This window comes from Dendropsophus ebraccatus, chromosome 14 (genome assembly GCF_027789765.1).
Source record: "Dendropsophus ebraccatus isolate aDenEbr1 chromosome 14, aDenEbr1.pat, whole genome shotgun sequence".
Classification (NCBI taxonomy): Eukaryota; Metazoa; Chordata; class Amphibia; order Anura; family Hylidae; genus Dendropsophus; species Dendropsophus ebraccatus.
This window is the reverse complement of record NC_091467.1, coordinates 34,949,714-34,970,608: the sequence shown is the minus strand read 5'-3', so window position 1 is coordinate 34,970,608 and position 20,895 is coordinate 34,949,714. Positions and strand designations below refer to the sequence as shown.

General features: G+C 46.0%; 1 protein-coding gene across 8 annotated transcripts in view; it reads left to right on the top strand.

Annotated features, from left to right (window-relative positions):
• SLC13A3 (solute carrier family 13 member 3) overlaps positions 1-20,895 on the top strand; it is a 458,185-nt gene that overhangs the window by 393,212 nt on the left and 44,078 nt on the right. For 4 of the 8 annotated variants that reach the window (XM_069952518.1, XM_069952520.1, XM_069952519.1 and 1 more), the window contains one exon: positions 16,177-16,302. The exons of the other annotated variants lie outside the window; for them this stretch is intronic. In XM_069952518.1, the coding sequence (XP_069808619.1) occupies positions 16,249-16,302 (54 nt within the window). In that variant the 5' untranslated portion in view covers positions 16,177-16,248. The remainder of the gene's footprint in view (positions 1-16,176; positions 16,303-20,895) is intronic. 8 annotated transcript variants of the gene reach the window in all.

The window sequence follows — 20,895 nt, the reverse complement described above, 5'->3', positions numbered from 1 at the left end:
AAGTGGCAGCTCTGTCCTTGTGGTGTCGGTGCTCCAGTGACATCACTGGAGCATCGGCGCCAGGACAAGGGGAGTGCGGCCTCTTGTGATCGCAGGGAAAACCCTTCCTGCGGCCACAAGAGTGAATAGAAGAGGAGATGCCCGGACCCAGGTGAGTATAACTGTTGGTTTTATTGTGTTATATACTATATGGGAGGGGGAGCACACAGGGGTCTGATTAACTGGGGGAGCGCACATCGGGGGTCTAAATAAATGGGGGGAGCACACAGGGGGGCTATATAACAGGGGGAGCACACAGGGGGGCTATAGACTACTGGGGCTTCACAGAGGGGTCTATATACTACTGGGGGCAGCACACAGGGGGTCTATATACTACTTGGGGCAGAATGGGGTCTATATACAACTTGGAGAGCACACAGGAGGTCTATATCCAAGTGGGGGAGCACACAGGGGGGCTATATACTACTGGGGGAGCACACAGGGGTCTATATACTATTGGTGGGGCACACAGGGGGTCTATATACTACTGGGGAACATACAGGGGGTCTATATACTACTTGTGAGGCACACAGGTGGTCTATATATAACTGGGGGAGCACACAGGGGTCTGTATACTACTGGGGCAGTACACAAGGGGTCTATATAATACTGGTGGCACACAGGGGGTCTGTATACTACTGGGGGAACCACACAGGGGGTTTATATACTACTGGAGGAGCACACAGGGGTCTATATCCAAGTGGGGGAGCACACAGGAGGTCTATATCCATGTGGGGGAGCACACAGGGGGGCTAAATACCCCTGAGGGAAAACACAGGGGGCCTATATACTAGTGAGGGAGCACACAGGGGGTATATACAACTGGGGCTGCACACAGGGGGTCTATATACAACTGGGGCAGCACACAGGAGGTCTATATACTTCTGGGGGAGCACACAGGGGTCTATATCAAAGTGGGGGAGCACACAGGAGGTCTATATCCAAGTGGGGGAGCACACAGGGGGGCTAAATACCCCTGAGGGAGCACACAGGGGGCCTATATACTAGTGGGGGAGCACACAGGGGGTATATACAACTGGGGGCAGCACACAGGAGGTCTTTATACTTCTGGGGGAGCACACGGGGGCTATATATAACTGGGAGAACACACAGGGGTCTATATACTACTGGGGGAAGCAAACAAGGGGTATATACTACTGGGGGCAGGACACAAGGGGTATATACTATTGGGGGCAGCACACAAGGAGTATATATTACTGGCGGTAGCGTACAAGGGGTATATACTACTGGGGGCAACACACAGCGGTCTATTGTTTTGGAACGCGTGTCGAGGGGGGGCCCCAGATATAACTTTGCTTGGGGCCCCAGAAATGCCAAGACCGCCCCTGCTACCATGTATATACTGCAGCCAAATGCCCCCTCCCCTTGTATATAGTGCCACCGTATGTCCTCTTTGTATATAGGACAGCTATATGCTACCTCTTCATTCTCTTGCCAGAGCATCCCCAGTTTAACAGCACAGTCCTGACATCTCTCACAGCTCAAGGATAGCTGCAAGTTATTTCAGTCTAGACAATGCTCTATAAGCTAAAGTCTAGACTCCAGGATGATAAAGTTTATGATCTTCACTCATGTGTTGTAACAGACTCTCAGAACAGATGAGGGATTGGTAGTGCCAATGTAGTTGTCTCACAAGGAATTCACTAGACTGGATGTAACCTCAAAACCTCAGTCATGAGAGGTATCGGGTGTGCAGCATTTCAGTTCCTATTCCAAGACTGCAGGCAGGAACTGATACACAAAGTATATGATAAACCTAACTAACAAGGATGTACACCAGTACAAGAGGAAAATTTAAGAACATCTCAGTTTAAGATTAACTTTATGGTCTTGTGATAATTTAGGTTAACTATTGATTGTGGCAGGAGGTGGGTGGTGTGGGCGGGTAATGACAAACCTGCTCCTCATATATTCATTTCTGTATATTAATCAGTCTCTGGAAAATGGGATATTTACCTCAAATGAATTTCCTGTGCAGAATTGTTGAGACATTTAGGAGAACTTGTACGTCATGAGATGATCATGGTTTTCCTTAGAAGTAATTTATGGGCTCTGGTTCTCAATGAGCTCTAGACAGGGCTTGTGGTATGTAGGCTCAATGTCTCATAGGGTAAGTTCCTAGCATAACAGCGATCACCAGAGGGGTAAATTAAAAGTGCTACTCCCAACTGAATATTTATGGCATTGCCACAGCACATGCTATAAATAACCCCAAACTATTGTTTATGAGCCCACTGATCAACCCCTCCACAGTACACAGCCGTTTCTCATTTACTCCATGGGGGCCCAGTAAGATTGCCCCCATTATAATAAAACGATCGCTGCTGCCAGCCAGACTGCCAACACTGATATCACTTGAGGGCGCCAGCAAGCTACCATGTGCTATGTGCAGAGGTTGGACACTCACATCTCTGTGCAGTGCGCTGTAATTTGTGCTGCTTCCCAGTGTCTTTTGTGCAGAACGCGTGGGTCGTTCCTGTGCTAACACTTTCCGTGAGTCAGGACCGGCCTTTGGAGTGTGAGACCTGTGCAATTGCACACAGCGCATCACTCCTAGCCCGCTAGGGGCGCTAGTTACATGTGCTGTCTGTCTGCCAGAGCACCCACTCCATCTGGCCGCCTCCCCTCCTTCCATGGTGGTTTGTTTGGGGCGCTCCTGCAGACAGACAGCACATCTAACTTAGAGGTTCCTATGTCTAAGTTAGATGTGCAGCCAGTGAGGAGGCACTCCCCGGCCCACCAAGCTTACTGGGGACCTGGCAAATTAATATTCTGGGTATGGCCTGGTAAGCTTCGTCCGCTGATGACAAGCCCCGCCCCCAGACACCCACCGTGGGTCGGACACTGATTCTCTTCTTGCAGAGTGCACAGAGCCTTCATTTATTATACTGCTGAGGGGCAGCAAGTAAGGGGAGGTAGATACAGGAGGGAGTGGGTTTAAAGTGAGAAGAACATAGGGAGATAGCAGCAGCCACATCCCTCAGTGTGCTGGGACAGACCATTGACCATGCTATGAACCAGAGCAAGCAGCAGCAGCAGCCTGTGCTCAGCACTGATACTACTGCCATATGCTGCTGGCTGGAAGAAGTCTTTCCTGGGCTAGTAACATTATATGGCATTTGTGATTCGCAATGATTTATTTAGCAATGATTTATCGTAGTCAGTATGATGGAGGTCACCCAGCTTTTCTAGCATCCTGTATTCAGTATAATGGAGGTGACCCAGCTTTCCCGACATCATTGTAAAATGGAGGTCATAAAGCCTTCCCAGCATCTTGTAGTCAGTATGATGGAGGTCACCCAGCATCTTGTAGTCAGTATGATAGATGTCACCCAGCTTTCCCCAGTATTTTGTACTCAGTATAATGGAGGTTACTCAGCTTTCCAGCATCTTGTAGTCAGTAAAATGGAGGTCACCCAGCTTTCCCAGTATCTTGTAGTCAGTATGATGGAGGTCACCAGCTTTCCAGCATCTTGTAGTTAGTATAATGGAGGTCACCCAGCTTTCCCATTATCTTGTAGCCAGTATGATGAAGGTCACCCAGCTTTCCCAGAATCTTGAAGTCAGTATGATGGAGGTCACCCAGCTTTCCAGCATCTTGTAGTCAGTATAATGGAGGTCACCCAGCTTTCCCATTATCTTGTAGCCAGTATGATGGAGGTCACCCAGCTTTCCCAGAATCTTGAAGTCAGTATGATGGAGGTCACCCAGCTTTCCAGCATCTTGTAGTCAGTATAATGGAGGTCACCCAGCTTTCCCATTATCTTGTAGCCAGTATGATGGAGGTCACCCAGCTTTCCCAGTATCTTGTAGTCAGTAGGATGGAGGTCACCCAGCTTTCCCAGCATCTTGTAGTCAGTACAATGGAGGTCACCCAGCTTTCCAGTATCTTGTAGTCAGTATGATTGAGGTCACCCAGATTTCCAGCATCTTTCCAGCAAGAAAGTTTCGCACGTGGCGCCACCTATCCAAAGGCTGGCCCTGGCTGCTGTATATATCAGGCTGCTGCATACAGAGTTTGGGATAAAACTATGGGGGAGATTTATAAAAGGGTGTAAATATACACCTGGGGGGGGGGGGGATTTACGAAGATCGGACTTATATTAGGCACGCCCCCTTATCCCCGGCAGGATTCACTAAGAGGCCCACGCCTTATTCAATCCGGCCAGGCACCTGCAGGTGTAGATTTTGATCATGATTTACACCCATAAATCATGATAAATGAGGCATGGGAGGAGACCACACCTCCTCCCCACCTTATCACGCCCCCCCCCCCCCCCGTGTAAACTGCCCATAGCAACCAATCACAGCTCAGCTTTCATCTCTGGTAGGATAAAAGAGGCGCTGTGATTGATTGCTGTGGGCAGTTTACACCAGGTGTATATTTACACCCTTTGATAAATCTCCCCCTATATTTCTATGGGGGACATTTATGAACATTATGCCTGAGGTGTACGCCAGGGAGAAGGTGCAGATTCTCCCCTTCTACCTGGCGTACGCCATATGTACGTCCTGCTCGCCTGATGGGCGGGCTTGCGGAGCTTGGGGGCGTGACGAGGAGGGGAGGAGGCGTGGCCTCCTCCCGTGCCTCACTTATCATGATGCAAATCCTAAGCAGGTGTAGATTTGGTACATCGGGCGCTCGAACGGCCAGATTCACTAAGAGGAGTGCGCCTCTTAGTGAATCCTGCCGTGAAAAGGGGTGCGGGGCTAAATACACATTACGTTGCAGTTGGTTTTATGTGTTTTACATATAAGTGAATAGAGTGGGTTCTGTGCGGTCTCTATTTTGCAATGGGCTTTGGTGGGGATTATTTGTGTCATATTACTTTTACAAAAATTCCTGCAGAGATCATGTGACATCACTTGATGGCTTGTTGCAGAGCTGAGGAGCCGGGGCACCAGCAAGCTGCCATGTGGTAACTTGAATAGTTTTTTATTCACAGCAGAGGAATGGATGCCTTTATGTTGGGAAAGGAGAGACTACTGACCAACCAGGATTCAGTCAAGAGGACAACATGGGGAAAACTCCAGGCTAAAAACCCTGGATATGTTTGCCTGTGGTCATGAAGGGATTAATGATCATGGCTGCTAAATAATTAGGAAATTACTATATTTAATGCTGAAAAGACCTGGGAAAAGGTGGAGCAGTGGCTTGGGAGGAGTCGTAGTTAGTTGGGGTGTGGTTAGTGGGTTGGGGCAAGGCTAGAGGGAGCGTGGAGAGCATGGGGCCCACAATATCTGAACAGCCCGGGGCCCATGGTACCCTTAATCTGCCCCTGGAGGGAAGCCCCGATTTACCTTCCAGAACAGTGGGAATCCTCTGAAAAACAAACATAGACTGCAGGTACACAATACTTCCCTTCTCCAGCACAAAGAAAATGCTAAGCATAAAGGCTGATCTGGAGGAGCAAGCGAGTGCCGACCTGTTCCTCGTTCCCCGCTTGCTGCTGGCGCTATTACCTGTGCTGACAGCAAGCAGGTAAGAGGAGCTGCGGAGGGGCTCCCTGTACAATCTTTAGATCGTCGAGGGATCTGCTGCCGCCACTTCTATTACTCAGGGCGGCAGCCAGCAGATCGTCGCTATTGTTCTATTCATTTTCAACATGTTGAAAGACAAGTTGACATCGAGCTATTACACTAAGCGATTATCGTCCATAACTGCCGATAATTGGCTAAATATGACCGATAATCGCTTGGTGCAATAGGGCCTTTAGCCCCTCTTCATGTGTCTTGTCTTCCTGTGTAAATTACTAGAAAAACAATTCCACTAAAAATAGGCATTGGACAGCAGATTGCAGAAAAGACACCTAGTGGCCAAGACTTTAGAGCAACCAATACTGTAGAATAAAACATTTTAGTTCAAGTCGAGACCGGTGTATCTAAGGATTCTATTCCAATGGCCGATGGGGGCCCGATCAATAATGTAAACGAGCGCTAGATCGGCGCTCGTTTACTGGGCCTATTACACGGTCCTATAATCGTTTAGCGAGGGCTGCAGGGACATTGTTACCGATGTCCTTGCGGCCCTTGTTTAAACCCCATACTTTACCTAAACATGTTGCAGGTCTTCTCCTGCGCTACTTCTTTCTGCGGCCTGTCTGAGCTGAAAGACCGCTCAGCCAATCACTAGCTGGGACCGCCGCGGCCAGTGATTGGCTGAGTGGTCTGGCAGCTCAGACAGGCCGCTCCAAAGCTGCTGCTGCGTGCAGGACCGCGAGAAAGAAGGAGTGCAGGAGAAGACCTGCAACATGTTTAGGTAAAGTATGGTGCTTGTGGAATCGTCGGTCGCCCGTCGCGCATTGCTATTACATGTAGCGAGGCACGGTCGTTGCCTGACAATTATAGGTCCAAACCTATATCAACGATCAGCTGATGATTGTTATCATCGGCTGATCATTGTGTTTATTACACGGAATGATAATCGGCCGGATAGGGCCGATTTGGCCAATTATCTTTCCGTGGATTGTACCCTAAGGCCCCGTTCCCACTGAGCAAAGGCAGCGCTCCTGCTCTGTACGCGCTGAAGAATGAACATGTTCATTCTTCAGCACGTACAGAGCAGGAGCGCTCGCCTCCCATAGACTCCCATTATGAGCGGGAGGCTAACGGCATTCCGCGACGGACAATTCCGTCGCAGAATTCCGCTGCCTTTGCTCAGTGGGAACGGGGCCTAAGGAAGTATGTGAAGGGTTGTTGCAGACAGGTTATTTTATATGGGGGCTGTGGTTTGAATTGCAAATGTACTATAGCACTATACTACTAGCTGTCTCTTTCGTTCTCCTCCATAGACACACAGTTCACCTCTGAAAGTGTACGGGGGAGAAATCAATATCTTGTGCCTTATCTCCCCAGACAGCTGATTCCGGTGTAGCAGGCCAATTTAACCCCCTCCCAGAATAAACTTAGGTATAGCCCTATCCAGAGAATACACCGGGGGTCCTGGGCCAAACTATACTTGGTGTAAAATAGGCTAGGCCAGAATATATATCTATATAAGGTGGAGCCAGGGTATAGTCTGGCCCAGGCCACAGTATACCCCCTGGGATTAACTCTATACCTGGGGCTAGGGCTGGGCGATATGACCAAAAAAAATCAAAATCTGATGTTTTTTTACATTTTGGACAGTGTAGTAGTAGTACAGGTACAGATACGGGGTGTAGTAGTAGTAGTACAGAAATAGATGGCAGGGTGTAGTGGTACAGGTAAAGATGAGGGGTGTAGTAGTAGTACAGGAATAGATGGGGGTGTAGTAGTAGTACAGTTACAGATGAGGGGTGTAGTAGTAGTACAGGAACAGATGAGGGGTGTAGTAGTACAGGTACAGATGGGGGTGTAGTAGCACAGGTATAAATGAGGGGTGTAGTAGTGGTACTACAGGTATAGATGAGGGGCAGGGGCATAGCTAGGAGTCATAGGGCCCCATGAAACCTTGGTGACTGGGGGTGGTTGGGGGAGCATGGCTCAGACTGGAGGGAGCATGGGGAAGACTGGGGGGAGCATGGAGCAGACTGGGGGAGCATAGAGAATGGGGGAGCAAAGAGCATGGGGCAGACTGGGGGGAGCATGGGGCAGACTGGGGGGAGCATGGGGCAGACTGGGGGGAGCATGGGACAGACTGGGGAAGCATAGAGAATGGGGCAGACTGGGGGGATTATGGGGCAGACTGGGGTAGCATAGAGAATGGGGCAGACTGGGGGGAGCATAGAGCATGGGGCAGACTTGAGGGAGCATGGGGCAGACTGGGGGGGAGCATAGAGCATGGGGAAGACATGGAGGAGCATGGGGCAGACTGGGGGAATCATAGAGCATGGGGCAGACTGGGGGGACCATGGGGCCGACTGGGGGGAGCATTGAGGATTGAGCAGGCTGGGGGAGCATGGGGCAGGCTGGGGGGAGCAAGGGGCAGATTGGGGGAGCATGGAGCACACAGGGGGGAGCATCGGGCAGACTGGGGGAAGCTTAGAGGATGGGGCAGACTGGGGGAAGCATGGAGCAGACTGGGGGAGCATAGAGAATGGGGCAGACTGGGGGGAGCATGGGGCAGACTGGGGGGAGCATGGGACAGACTGGGGGAGCATAGAGAATGGGGCAGACTGGGGGAGCATGGAGCAGACTGGGGGAGCATAGAGGATGGGGCAGACTGGGGGGAGCATGGGGTAGAATGGGGGGAGCATAGAGGATGGGGCAGACTGGGGGAGCATGGAACAGACTGGGGAAGCATAGAGGATGTGGCAGACTGGGGGGAGCATGGGGCAGACTGGGGGAGCATGGAGCAGACTGGGAGAAGCATAGAGGATTGGGCAGACTGGGGGGGGCATGGAGCATGGGACAGACTGGGGGAAGCATGGGGCAGAACCTACTGGAGAAGGATTGGGCAGGCTGGGGGGGAGCATGGGGCAGGAGCATACTGGGGAGGAGCATGGGGCACACCAGGGGGGAGCATAGAGCATGGGGCACACTGGAGCAGGTGGGCACATACCCGGTATACCCCCCTGCCCGGCTGCACACCTCCTCTCACTCTCTGCACACTGAGGGGTATACCCCCTGCCGCTAACCCTGCCTCATAGCGTGATGAATGCACGTGCTCCCTCCCGGCTGCACATGGAGCTCCCTGGTGTCTGGCGGGGGCCGCAGGGACTAAAGGGTTGGATGATAGTGTTGTTGCGGTTACTGGAGCTGTACAGCGGAATTGGGGGGCGCAGCGCAGACCCCCGATCCTGCTGTACAGCTCTAGCACCCGCAGCGACACTATCACCCGATACTTCAGTCCCTGCGACCTCCTCCAAACACTGGAGAGCTCCATGTGTGGCCGGGAGGGGATCGCGTGGATTCGTCCCGCTATGGGACGGGTCAGCGGCGGGGACAGAGGACACTGTTGGGCGCTCTCCCTCCTCAGGCTCTACTTCAGTACCTGGAGGCCGCCACCAATGCGCCTTGCTCCTGGCTGCTCGCTCCCCGCATCCAACGCATTTTTTTCAAAAAAAATCTAATCGGTTCTCAAATTCTGGGCAAATTATTCGAATAAATTTGATTAATCGCCAAGCCCTACCTGGGGCATCTAAAATAGCCTAGGTAACACCATAATGTTATCACTTCACTGGTTTTCTTAACCTGTCTCTAATTTGTGCAGATTTTTTTTTCCCCTCATACTCTTGTGGTATCCCACCACGAGTTTTCTTTTCTCTGGTACACCTGTCGCAAAAGCTTTCAACTCCAAGTTAAGAGGTGATGAAGTGTACTTTAAAGTTTCACCACTAGATGTCAGTGTTTTTGTTATATGTATGCTCTTATGTGTTTTCACAGCTGAAGTTAGGAATAGGTTAATGTTTTACTGTGTACCACCTGCTCTTTCTAACCTATAGGAGAGGCTCTCTACTTCTCGCCTATCTTTTTCTTTCTCTTACACATACTCCTTTCCACCACTCACAGGGTAGCTTACTTAGCCCTGTCGGAAGTTGCTACTTGGTGGGAGGAGGTGTAGTGTCAGTCCGGCACAAGAGTTCAGTCTGCTCTGGTCTAGTCTAAGACACATGTGGTCAGATGCAGCTAGAGACATCTAATTCTTTCAGTATTTATACTATATCTACTATGCAGTGCTAAACACTATTAAGGGAGAAGAGTCTGGGAACATCCTAGCCCATGCCTTGAACCAGTCTAAAAAGTGCAAGGCAGTATCCTGATACAAAAGAGGAACTAGCCTGGATCGGACAAATCTCCCAGAAGGTCTACGTATCCTATCTCGCAGTGCAGGTAACTGGGACATCCCCTGGAGCTTAGCTTCACCCAAGCAACCACGGCTGGGGCTTGTATCGCCCTAGGAGGACAAGTCACTTGACACTGAAAGACAGAAGATGGTCAGACTAAAGTCCATACACGGCTACAAGTACACTTCTCACAGTATTCTCTCAAGTATCGGCAGAGTACATTGCTACATTGGTTGGGACTCCCTTGACAAACTCCTCTTCTCTACTTTACTTTCAACTCTTCAAGCACTGCTACAACTACCTCTACTCTACTTCTTTAAGCATCTCCTCAGCACAAACACGTTTAAGCACTACAGTCTGTGTAAAGATTTATCTGTTTGCTGCAAAAGGGTATTGTACCTTCAAGAGACTGTACAGTAAAGCTGTTATATTTTTATATCACTGGTTCTCAGTTATCTTTTCCTCCGCACCAGCACCTATACACGCTAACTGCACACCTTAAGTTATCTTTCCCCTTTCTGTGGGTGGTGGTTTTGATAGTCCAGGTGGGTCAAGTGCCACTCAGAACTACTGTGACAAGAGCTCAGGGGATCCATAACAGACTGGCAGGTCATGACCATTTCTGTGGAGTACAGTCATAACGTAAAGCAGGTACCAACATCACACCTGTGTGCTGGACTAGCACTGGGGTCACAACAATACTATCTTTGGCTGAGCTGTACAGCACAACCAACAACCTGGTGCTTCACCACACTCAGACACATAACTGTCTCACTGTCTGTTGTCTCAGAAAGTTGTCCCCTGCATTGAGCAAAAAGGGACTTATCGCTAATGAGAAACTGCTGATCAGGTGACCAATAGACATTTGGCCATGTAAAGCCATAATCATAAGTCAAAGTCTCAGGACATTATGACTTATATTATAAACATATATTATTAATTTTTCTAAATGAAGTAATAAAAATCTATGGCCCAGATTTATTTTTTGCATGAAATATTTGAAAAAAGGATATTAATAAAATAGAACAGATCCAAAGACGGGCTCCAAAAATGGTGGGTGTGAGAAATAAAACATATCAGAAAAGACTTAACTATTTGAATCTGCATAGTCTGAAGGAGGGGGGAAATGATTGAATCATTTAAATATGTTAAAGGACTAAATAAGGTTCAGGAGGGAAGTGTTTATAGAAAAAAAACTAAACTCAAGAACAAGAGAACACAGTGAGAGGTTAGTTAGTTACTTTACAAGCAGGGAGAGGACCGCACTAAGCGCGGTCCTCTCTTGCCTATTTGTCACATGATCGGTCAGGCTCCATAGACTTACATCAGCTATCAGTCGGAGCCTGACTGATCAACGCAGTGTTCTCCTGATTCATTCTTAATATCGGTACGAGTCTGAACACTCAGACCCGGACTAATCAAAACTTTTGTTTTGTATGGCGACAGTGACACTTAAAGTGACACTAAAAAAAGGGAAAATTTGGCAGCACATCTATGACTCTGTTCAAACTGCAGGTTGCACGCTGCTAGTGGCTTAAGTACAGACCAAAAAACAAAAAGTGCAGCAGCAACCGACAGGTGCAGGGGCTTACCGTATATACTCCTCCCAGCGTACACATGATAAACACCTGCTCTGTAGATATTAAAAAGTGAGGATCTTAGCAAACTATTTGATCAAACAGAGTGTACCATGTCGCCATGTTAAGGCGTCCTTAGAGACATGGTCCCTACTCTAGCATTTTCACACTAGCAATGGCCTCTCCTGGGCTTTAATAAGCCTAAAGCAATAAGAAAAAAGGTGACACTTTCACCTTCTTTTTGCACTCTGACTTCTCTACACAGGTGTTAAGGGTAAATTTTTTAAGTGGTTTTTATACCTTATTTTATATTATACGTCATGCTGCTTGTTCAAGTAAAAAGTGATTTTTTTATCAACTGCAGATTATGTTAAGTGGGCGGGGCTTTGCGGCACTAGTGCCACTTAGCCATGCCCACAGCGCCACCGTTGCCATTGGAACAGGCTGGCCTAAAGGTGTGTGGGTGGGGCTAAGTGGATCTGTTGCAGTGAAGCCCCGCCCACTTAGCACAATCTGCAGTTGATAAAAGATCACTTTTTACTTGAACAAGCAGCATGACTTATGATATAAAATAAGGTATTAAAACTGCTAAATTTATCCATTACACCTGTGTAGAGATGTCAGAATGCAAAAAGGGGGTGACTGTCACTTTAAGGTAATTTTTGTGTATATCACTCAAGGCTACTGATTTCATGGGTGTATAATATGGTCTGAGGGGTATAAATTGGCCTAGGCCACTTTAACGTCAGGTATGGTCTGGAATGTGGGTATACTCTGGCCTGTTACACTGGGATAGTGTCAGGAGTGCCTCATACACATTAGGTGGCTGGCTGATTCTGCCAAAATTGTCAGGTTTGGCTGACCTTTAATATGTCATAAAGAGGAAGGATCAAATGCTAGTGGTATCAGTGGATAGGCAGATAGTCAGTACTGAAAATACATTTCTGTGAGTATGCTGCTTTACCATGATAGTATACACTCAAACCAACTCATGTCAAAGCCTGGAGCATGTGTATTCATAGTGCTGACCATGGTGACCATCAATGTTGACTTGAAAATAAAATGGATATGAAGCAGTTATGGGCTGAGCATGCTGGGAAGATATTTGCCATTTTGCAGTGTCTAATGGACTCCACACCTCGTGTTCACCTTTTCACCACAGGCCTTTAGAGTGTGGGCAGAGCTGCCACGTGCCGCCTTGGTTAGACATCGCCAGTTATTATAACTGAGGCTGGCACAAAACAATCATTACTTTACTTATAATGTTCGTGTTGAGCCAAAATTGACACATCAAGGTGAAAGTGAGCCACAGAAAATTCCTTGTATTTGCAGTAAATTACGTAAAAAAACCCCTGTAGGATAATACATGAACTAACTAAAAGCTGTCCCCGCTCAGGTCACCAAGCCCCCGATTCAGCTGCTTCTCTGGTGGATCAGATTTTTTTTTATCATTTTCATAATTTGCAAAGATCGATACTTTCAAGACAGACCTGTATTCTTCCCTCTTCACATCTAATAATAAATTGAGAATATTGATGATTTCCTGTTACTAGAATGCAGTGCATTGTGGGAGCTCAGATGACAGTTACACGTAACTAATCTTTTAATGTGACTCTGTGCCCACAATCTGTCCCTCCCAAACCACTTGTACCTTCGGATAGCTGCTTTTAATCCAAGATCTGTCCTGCTGTCCATTTGGCAGGTGATGCAGTTAATGTCCTAAAAAAAATTTTTAACTGCCAGCCCGTGCCAAACGGGGGTACCTGTGCCCTAACTTTGCACCACCCCTCCGTCCCTCCTCTCCACCCTCTTCATCATTAGGAATGCCACAGGAGCATTTTCTAGACGCTGAACACTGTACAGGTGCCTATCGATCCAGCCCATGTGCCGGGCAGACACAGGTGGGGAATAGGAGGCAATCTGCCTGGAGCATTCCTAATGATGAGGGCGGGGAGGAGGGACAGAGGGGTGGTGCAAAGTTAGGGCACAGATACTCCCGTCTGGCACGGGCTGCAAGTCTAAAAGTAGTATTTTAGGACAATAACTGCATTACCTGCTGAACGGACCGCAGGACAGATCTTATATTAAAAACAGCTATCCAAAGGTACAAGTGGTTTGGGGGGGGGGGGTCAGATTGTGGGTACAGAGGGTACAGAGTCGCTTTAAGTTGCATGACTGGCAGCCGGGAGGAGCTATGTTACTGTTACAGAGTTTCGAAAGCATAAAAAATTACATCAAATAACCAAAAGTAGTGTAAAAACAGTAAAGGAAAAGGCCTTCTATACAGAGTATGATCTGATTTCCTGATATGTAAGACCTGGGTATAAGGCCATTTCCTGATATATAAGTTCTGCGTATGATACATTTCCTGATATATAAGTCCTTGGTATGATACATTTCCTGATATATAAGTCCTGGGTATGATACATTACCTGATATATAAGTCCTGGGTATGATACATAACCTGATATATAAGTTCTGGGTATAATACATTGTCTGATACATAAGTCCTGGGTATGATACATTACCTGATATATAAGTCCTGGTTGTGATACATTACCTGATATATAAGTCCTGGGTGTGATACATTACCTGATATATAAGTCCTGGGTATGATACATTTCCTGATATATAAGTCCTGGGTATGATACATATATCAGGTAATGTATCATAACCAGGACTTATATATCAGGAAATGTATGATACCCAGGACCTATATATCAGGTAATGTATCTTACCCAGGACTTATATATCAGGTAATGTAGCATAACCAGCCCTTATATATCAGGTAATGTATGATACCCAAAACTTATATATATCAGGTAATGTATCATACCCAGGACTTATATATAAGTCCTGGGTATCATACATTACCTGATATATAAGTCCTTGGTATGATACATTACCTGATATATAAGTCCTGGGTATGATACATTACCTGATATATAAGTCCTGGGTATGATACATTACCTGATATATAAGTCCTGGGTATGATACATTACCTGATATATAAGTCCTGGGTATGATACATTACCTGATATATAAGTCCTGGGTATGATACATTACCTGATATATAAGTCCTGGGTATGATACATTACCTGATATATAAGTCCTGGGTATCATACATTACGTGATATATAAGTCCTTGGTATGATACATTACCTGATATATAAGTCCTGGGTATGATACATTACCTGATATATAAGTCCTGGGTATGATACATTACCTGATATATAAGTCCTGGGTATGATACATTACCTGATATATAAGTCCTGGGTATGATACATTACCTGATATATAAGTCCTGGGTATCATACATTACCTGATATATAAGTCCTGGGTATCATACATTACCTGATATATAAGTCCTGGGTATCATACATTACCTGATATATAAGTCCTGGGTATCATACATTACCTGATATATAAGTCCTGGGTATAATACATTACCTGATTTATAAGTCCTTGGTATAATACATTACCTAATATATAAGTCTTGAGTATCATACATTACCTGATATATAAGTCCTGGGTATCATACATTACCTGATATATAAGTCCTGGGTATCATACATTACCTGATATATACAGTAAGTCCTAGGTATGATTTATTACCTGATATTTAAGGCCTGGTTATGATACATTACCTGATATATAAATCCCAGACACTATACCATTTCCTGATTTAAGCTCATTGCCTAATATATACACCCCGGTATGAGTCCTGGGTATGAGCCCATTTCCTATCATCTATCACATGTCTTTCCCATGTATTGTTTGTCTAAAAGATTGTCAAACACATGCTGTGTTAATGTGTAACTGCAGAAATAACAATCTAAGCCCTATGCCACAGAGCAATGGCATGTCTATGAGCCTGTTCCCTTTATCCGAATCCTTTTATAAGAGAATGTTCAGATATGAAGCTAAATGAAAGTTTTGCAGGGATACCAGTGCATTGTGGGAGCTCGGGTGATAGTGGCCACTGTTAAACCACATGAATATCTGAGGAGTACAGACAAATAATAATATATATTTAATTTCAATCACTTCAATTGGAGCTGTGGTGCAGTAACCTGGTATTACCAGTATACGATATATAGAGACTACAGCTGACCCAGCAGCAAAAAGCTGGGTGTCAGATTCTGCAAATCAGATATTGATGGTGCACATCGTAAGCATAGGCCATCAATAAAATTGATAACATTGGCAGCACAAAGGTGCCCATATACATTTAATAGCTGCCAGCCAAGCATTTGTTCAAAGAACGGACAGGTAAGCCGCTGCCAGACACCTCTGTCAGCTTATCTCTCTCAGAACAGAAGGGTTAGGAAGTTTAAATCCGACATGACTGACCCCTCTCTCCCTGATATCATCTGTTGAGAGAGGCAGAAAGCCCCTGTATACATTAGACAGAACACTAGTGTATATGGGGGTCTTTAGTCTTGTCCTAGTAGTTTGTTGCAAGTAGAATATGTAGATTGGATACAATTATATATAAAGTATTAGGCCTATTCTGATTCCTCAATTTGATATAATGAAAAATGTTTCCATTGATTTTCAGCAAGCAGAGATCTTGAAAGTAGTGAGCAACTAATATACAAAATATATTAGAAAATTTTCCTGTCCCAGAAGGTTAGGGCCGAGGTTAACCAGCACCAAAAAGCCCCCTCTCCTCTATGTAGGCCCTGAAGTCAGGCCGGTGTAGTCCTGATTTTTTTAAGTGGTGTCCTCCACCACAACTAATCCTCTCTAATCATAGAAATAACAGCCTGATATGTCAAGTGCTTATCAAACATTTGTTCTTTATTAACCTATTGGTTTGTATTGACCAGAGTCAAGAAGATAAAAGGATGGGATTCCGACTGTTCAAATATTTGTGTGCACTTAGGAAGCCTATGTAAAAAATGTCCATTGCCACATTGAATCCTGCTACCTGGACTTATTGTCGACCTGCTCAGGTGTGTAATGACTGTCCTTCTCCATGAAATGAAAAGGATTTATATAAACCAATGCAAATACAATGGGAGATATAAAAATCCGGTCAACAATAAAGAGGAACTCCTTGTCCCATGTCCAGAATCTGTTTATCTTATGGAGATGGGTCCTTGTCCTAGACAGCACCCCATCAACTGAGATCTAAGGTGGTTTTAGCTGTTACTATCTTATAACATGAAGTAGAAAAAGTATAGTTAAAGGGGTATTTAGGGGAAAAATCTAAGATCATGGTTGTTGGAGCCTAAATGCTAACACCCCCCCCCCCCCATAATTTTTAGAACAGCGACCCAAGTCTTGTTTTGAACTGGAGCGCCAAGTCGTATATGAAAGCCATCACTTCCTTTGTTTATGGAGCTGACTGGCTATCTCCAGCAGCTCCATGGACAATGAATGAAGCGGGAGGTACCCTGTCACCTATCCCCCATCCTGTGCAAAGGAGATAAATGTATTAACTTGAAATATCCCATTAATTCATGAATGGCCCAATTTACAGATGTAGCCTCTGGTAAATTGATCACAATGATGCGTTTAACTCAACATTCTAATTGACTTAACTTAACAATTGTTGCGTGACATTAAACAAGATGTTGTCAATCCACTACAAAAAAAAGGAAAGACCCAGGGGTAGCAAGGTGTGCCCTTGTATCCGTGAGCTATGACTCTGAGATACTTTCATAGGTTTGAAATGAGTTGGCATAGTTTTACATGTTTTTATTTCTCTGCTTGTAACCTTGTATGAATGTCATATCAGGCTTGGACTGGCCCAATCAGAGTACCAGAGCATCCAATGGGCTGAGGCTTTCATACAATAATGACATTAAAGGCCCTCTTGGAATGGACTTGAGGTTTTTTTTTAATGGGTTGGGCCCTCATAATAATTTCCTCTGGTGTTCTCACAGACATAACCAGACTAACCTACACCAACTGGTGGTTGTCCCATCACTCAGCATCGTAACCTTCTGTTCACACAGACAGGAAGACTTCATAGTGCCACCACCATAGAGTACAACAGCCCACACCAAGGAACAATGACCTTTACCTCAGTAGGCCCCCACAACCCATGCATGTTATTGCAGATGCTATGGACGTTAGATAGGCACATGGGTAGAGTTTCAAGGTGTGCCCTGATGCAATTTTCACAACTGGACACAAGGAGCCAGACAGTGATGGCAGGTAGTTGAGAAGAGAAAGGAGAAATCCATACCATTCTATAGTAGAAAGCTGACAGCTGGAATTAGATTGGTTATTACAGCAACACCTCTGCTGTTTCTTCATGCCAGTGATGTATGTGTGTATGTATAAGGATTCCTCAAAACGCGTGGTTTGTTAATTTTTTCTGTAGAAGCACATCGCTTAGTCAATGTGTAAACCAATATCAGCACAAGAGATATAGGACAAGGGACAAATGCGGCATCAGAAATACAGATCTATATTCGAGATGACCTTTATATAGGGTTAAACTAGTTCTCTACTTTGGACAATCCCTTTTTTGTTACAAGTATCCCCTGAAAATGAACTGATCATAGGGTGTAGTAATGATGGAAACCCAATGACCAAACTTGGAGGAATACCGCAGAAAGGGGTTGTTAGGGTTATAAAATGTACAGATACATAGGGTTTTCCAGTATGATAGACACTGAAAAGGGCCAAGTCCCATAAGTAATGGCTAGTTCAATGAGAAAGTATATAATAATAATAATATAATACCTGTTTGCATTGTTGTATGTGCCTAAGGCTATGTTCACACTAAGTATAAGTACAGCCGTTGTTGCCATCGGCAACAACGGCTGTACTTTGTGGGGAGTGCAACATAGCCTATTCAGCTATGGGATCCCGTCTGGACTGTATACACATGGTATACGCTCCGACCGGGATCCCGCATGGGGCCGCAAATAACTGACATGTCAGTCTTCTGCGGTGCAATTCAATGAATTGCGGCCGTAGGGAACTGTCAGTTCACACAGTGAAGCGAGCAGCTCCGGCATCAGAGCTCTGCGGCCGGACAGATCATCCGGCCGGTACTTAAGTACCGGCCAATATGATCCGGGCAGACAACAGCCGTTCCGTGACCCGGCCGGGGTCACGGAACGGCCAGATGTTCACAGCATGTGAACATAGCCTAATGGCCCTATTCCACGGGCCGTTTTAGAGGAGCAAACGAGCGCTATTAGCGCTCGTTTGCTCCTCGTTCGCCGCTCGCTGCCGCCGCTATTCAACGCGGCTGCAGCGAGCGGGTGAGTGCGGGAGGGGGCGGCGGGGAGCTGCGGGGGGGCTGCTCGGAGGATCGCTGATCGTCCGGGCAGCCCATAGGATATAGCAGCGTCTGCTGCCGATGCTCCTATTCAGCGGAGCGACGGCAGCAGATCGCTGCTATATCAGTCGCTTGTTTTTCAACATGTTGAAAAACAAGCGACTGCAACGATCAGCCGACATGAACGATGTCGGCTGATCGTTGCACTCTATTCCACGGAACGATTATCGTCCGTAGCGGTCGATATCGTCCGAAAATGAACGATAATCGTTCCGTGGAATAGGGCCATAAGGCTGAGTTCACACTACCATAATATGGTAACATTTTTGGTCTGATGACCCGTGGTTAGCCAGGGCATGGTCGCTAAGAGTAGTTGTCATTCCAGTCACTAACCTATCAAATAAAACCGAGCATCTTTACTATGACAAGTAAATGGAAGGGCATCTATTTTAATACTGCCCCCTATAGTTAAGAATATGGGTGTAAATCGGCAAATCCTTGGTTATACTCTTAGTAACTACATTATTGCTTCTTTTTCCACTGAGTAATGTGTCCCAATAAATGCAGCTGCCTGTGATCTCCTGAGGACTAGCAATCTCCTATTACAGGTTATGGGGGGCAACAAACCCCGCCGGGCAGACCAACGTCTTGTGCATCTGTGAAAACAGAGCGCCCTGACCTGTCCATCTTGCCAGCTGCCAATCCCGACTTCCTAAGTTCATGGTCTTGTGAACTTTGCAGGAATTGTCAGCATGTACCATCACTATAGAGGATGGGAAACAATATTATGACAGCCGGTTAAGATACAGAGTATAAAGCTGTAATGTGAATAGAATAAACTAGTCTAGTCATGGGGCATATTTGCAAGTCTGTGACTCTCCAGCTGTTGCAAAACTACAACACCCAGCATGCCCTGACAGCCTGATATGTTTGCGTTATATATATGCTAATGTGCTATACAGGATATGCAGCCTGTCCTCAGTATTGTATACTCTATATATCTCTAGGACCACTGTGTAGCAGAATGCAGCCCCTCTCATGCTGTGTCACAATCCGGCCCTGTACATCATGCAGAGAATTACCCCACTGTATATCAGCTCCGTAATCTTGATTCAATGTACAGTAGGAAACTTCTACAATAATCGGGATATACGTGCTGTAATGTTCCAAGTCTTTGTTATCTAGGAACAATTCCTTTACCACCTTTACAGAGTGCAGGTCAATGCCTAATACAGTGCATCTTGCTGGAAGGGTTGAGGGTCACACAGGGGGGCAGCAGCATGTCCGAACACAAAGAACACTTGATTCTGCTGTCCAGACAAGAATGCTACACATTCCTGCCAGGGACTAGCAGGGCTCAGTGCTGCCTGCCGAGAGTTCAGTCACATCACTACTCTGCTAATTCAATGGCTTTTTAAAGACATTTAAAGGGGCTATACACCTAGGACAAGCTAGACTTGTGAGGCAGCTCCCACCATGGTAAACCAATCACAGCAGTGAAGATTTAGAATTACAAAGTGTTCATTGAAGTCAGGGCTATGTTAAGTCTTCCCAAGCTCCTGAGGCCTCCATACAGTCACTTTGTGGGGGGAATGTGAAGCCATGGTGTGGGGGTATGTTTTGGTATCCATATATAAAGTCACTGTGGGATGGTAATATGTGGCTATGGTCTGGTGATATTATTTGGTAACAGTATATTATTTAGTCACTATGTGGTGGTAACATGCAGTTGTGATTTAGTGCTATTATTTGATTACAGTATATAAATCAGTCACTACATAGTGGTAATATGTGGTCATCATAGTACTGTGGTATTATTTGGTAACTGTATGTTGTTCAGTCACTATGTGGTTAGACTATTTAGTCATGGTGTGGTGGTATTATTTAATGGGCCTAAGGCCCTTAGGTGCTCCAGTGCAACACTGCTCAGATTCCAGTCTGTTAGCGAGGTCAGAAAGCAACACAGGGCAGTATGGTGTACTTACTAGGAAACTGCAGTATGCTCTCTCACTAAGGCCATTTGGTCTTCAGTAACAGCAGAAATTAGACCAAATGCAGGAAGTGATTTCAGATGTCCTTCTGCTCTGCACAGACTGGCTCAGTGAAAATGAATGCTGATTGGCTAGCAGTTTTGCAGACCCCTGTAAACCCCTTGTGCACTGCTACAGCTGAGTAAACTAAGGGTTGTATTAGACAGTGCAAGCGCCGATCTGCCAGATGTTACAACGTCTATAAGGGTATGTTCATATGACGTTTTTTGTCCACACGTCGGGCTGCACATCGGGAATCAATGAGAAAAGAATGC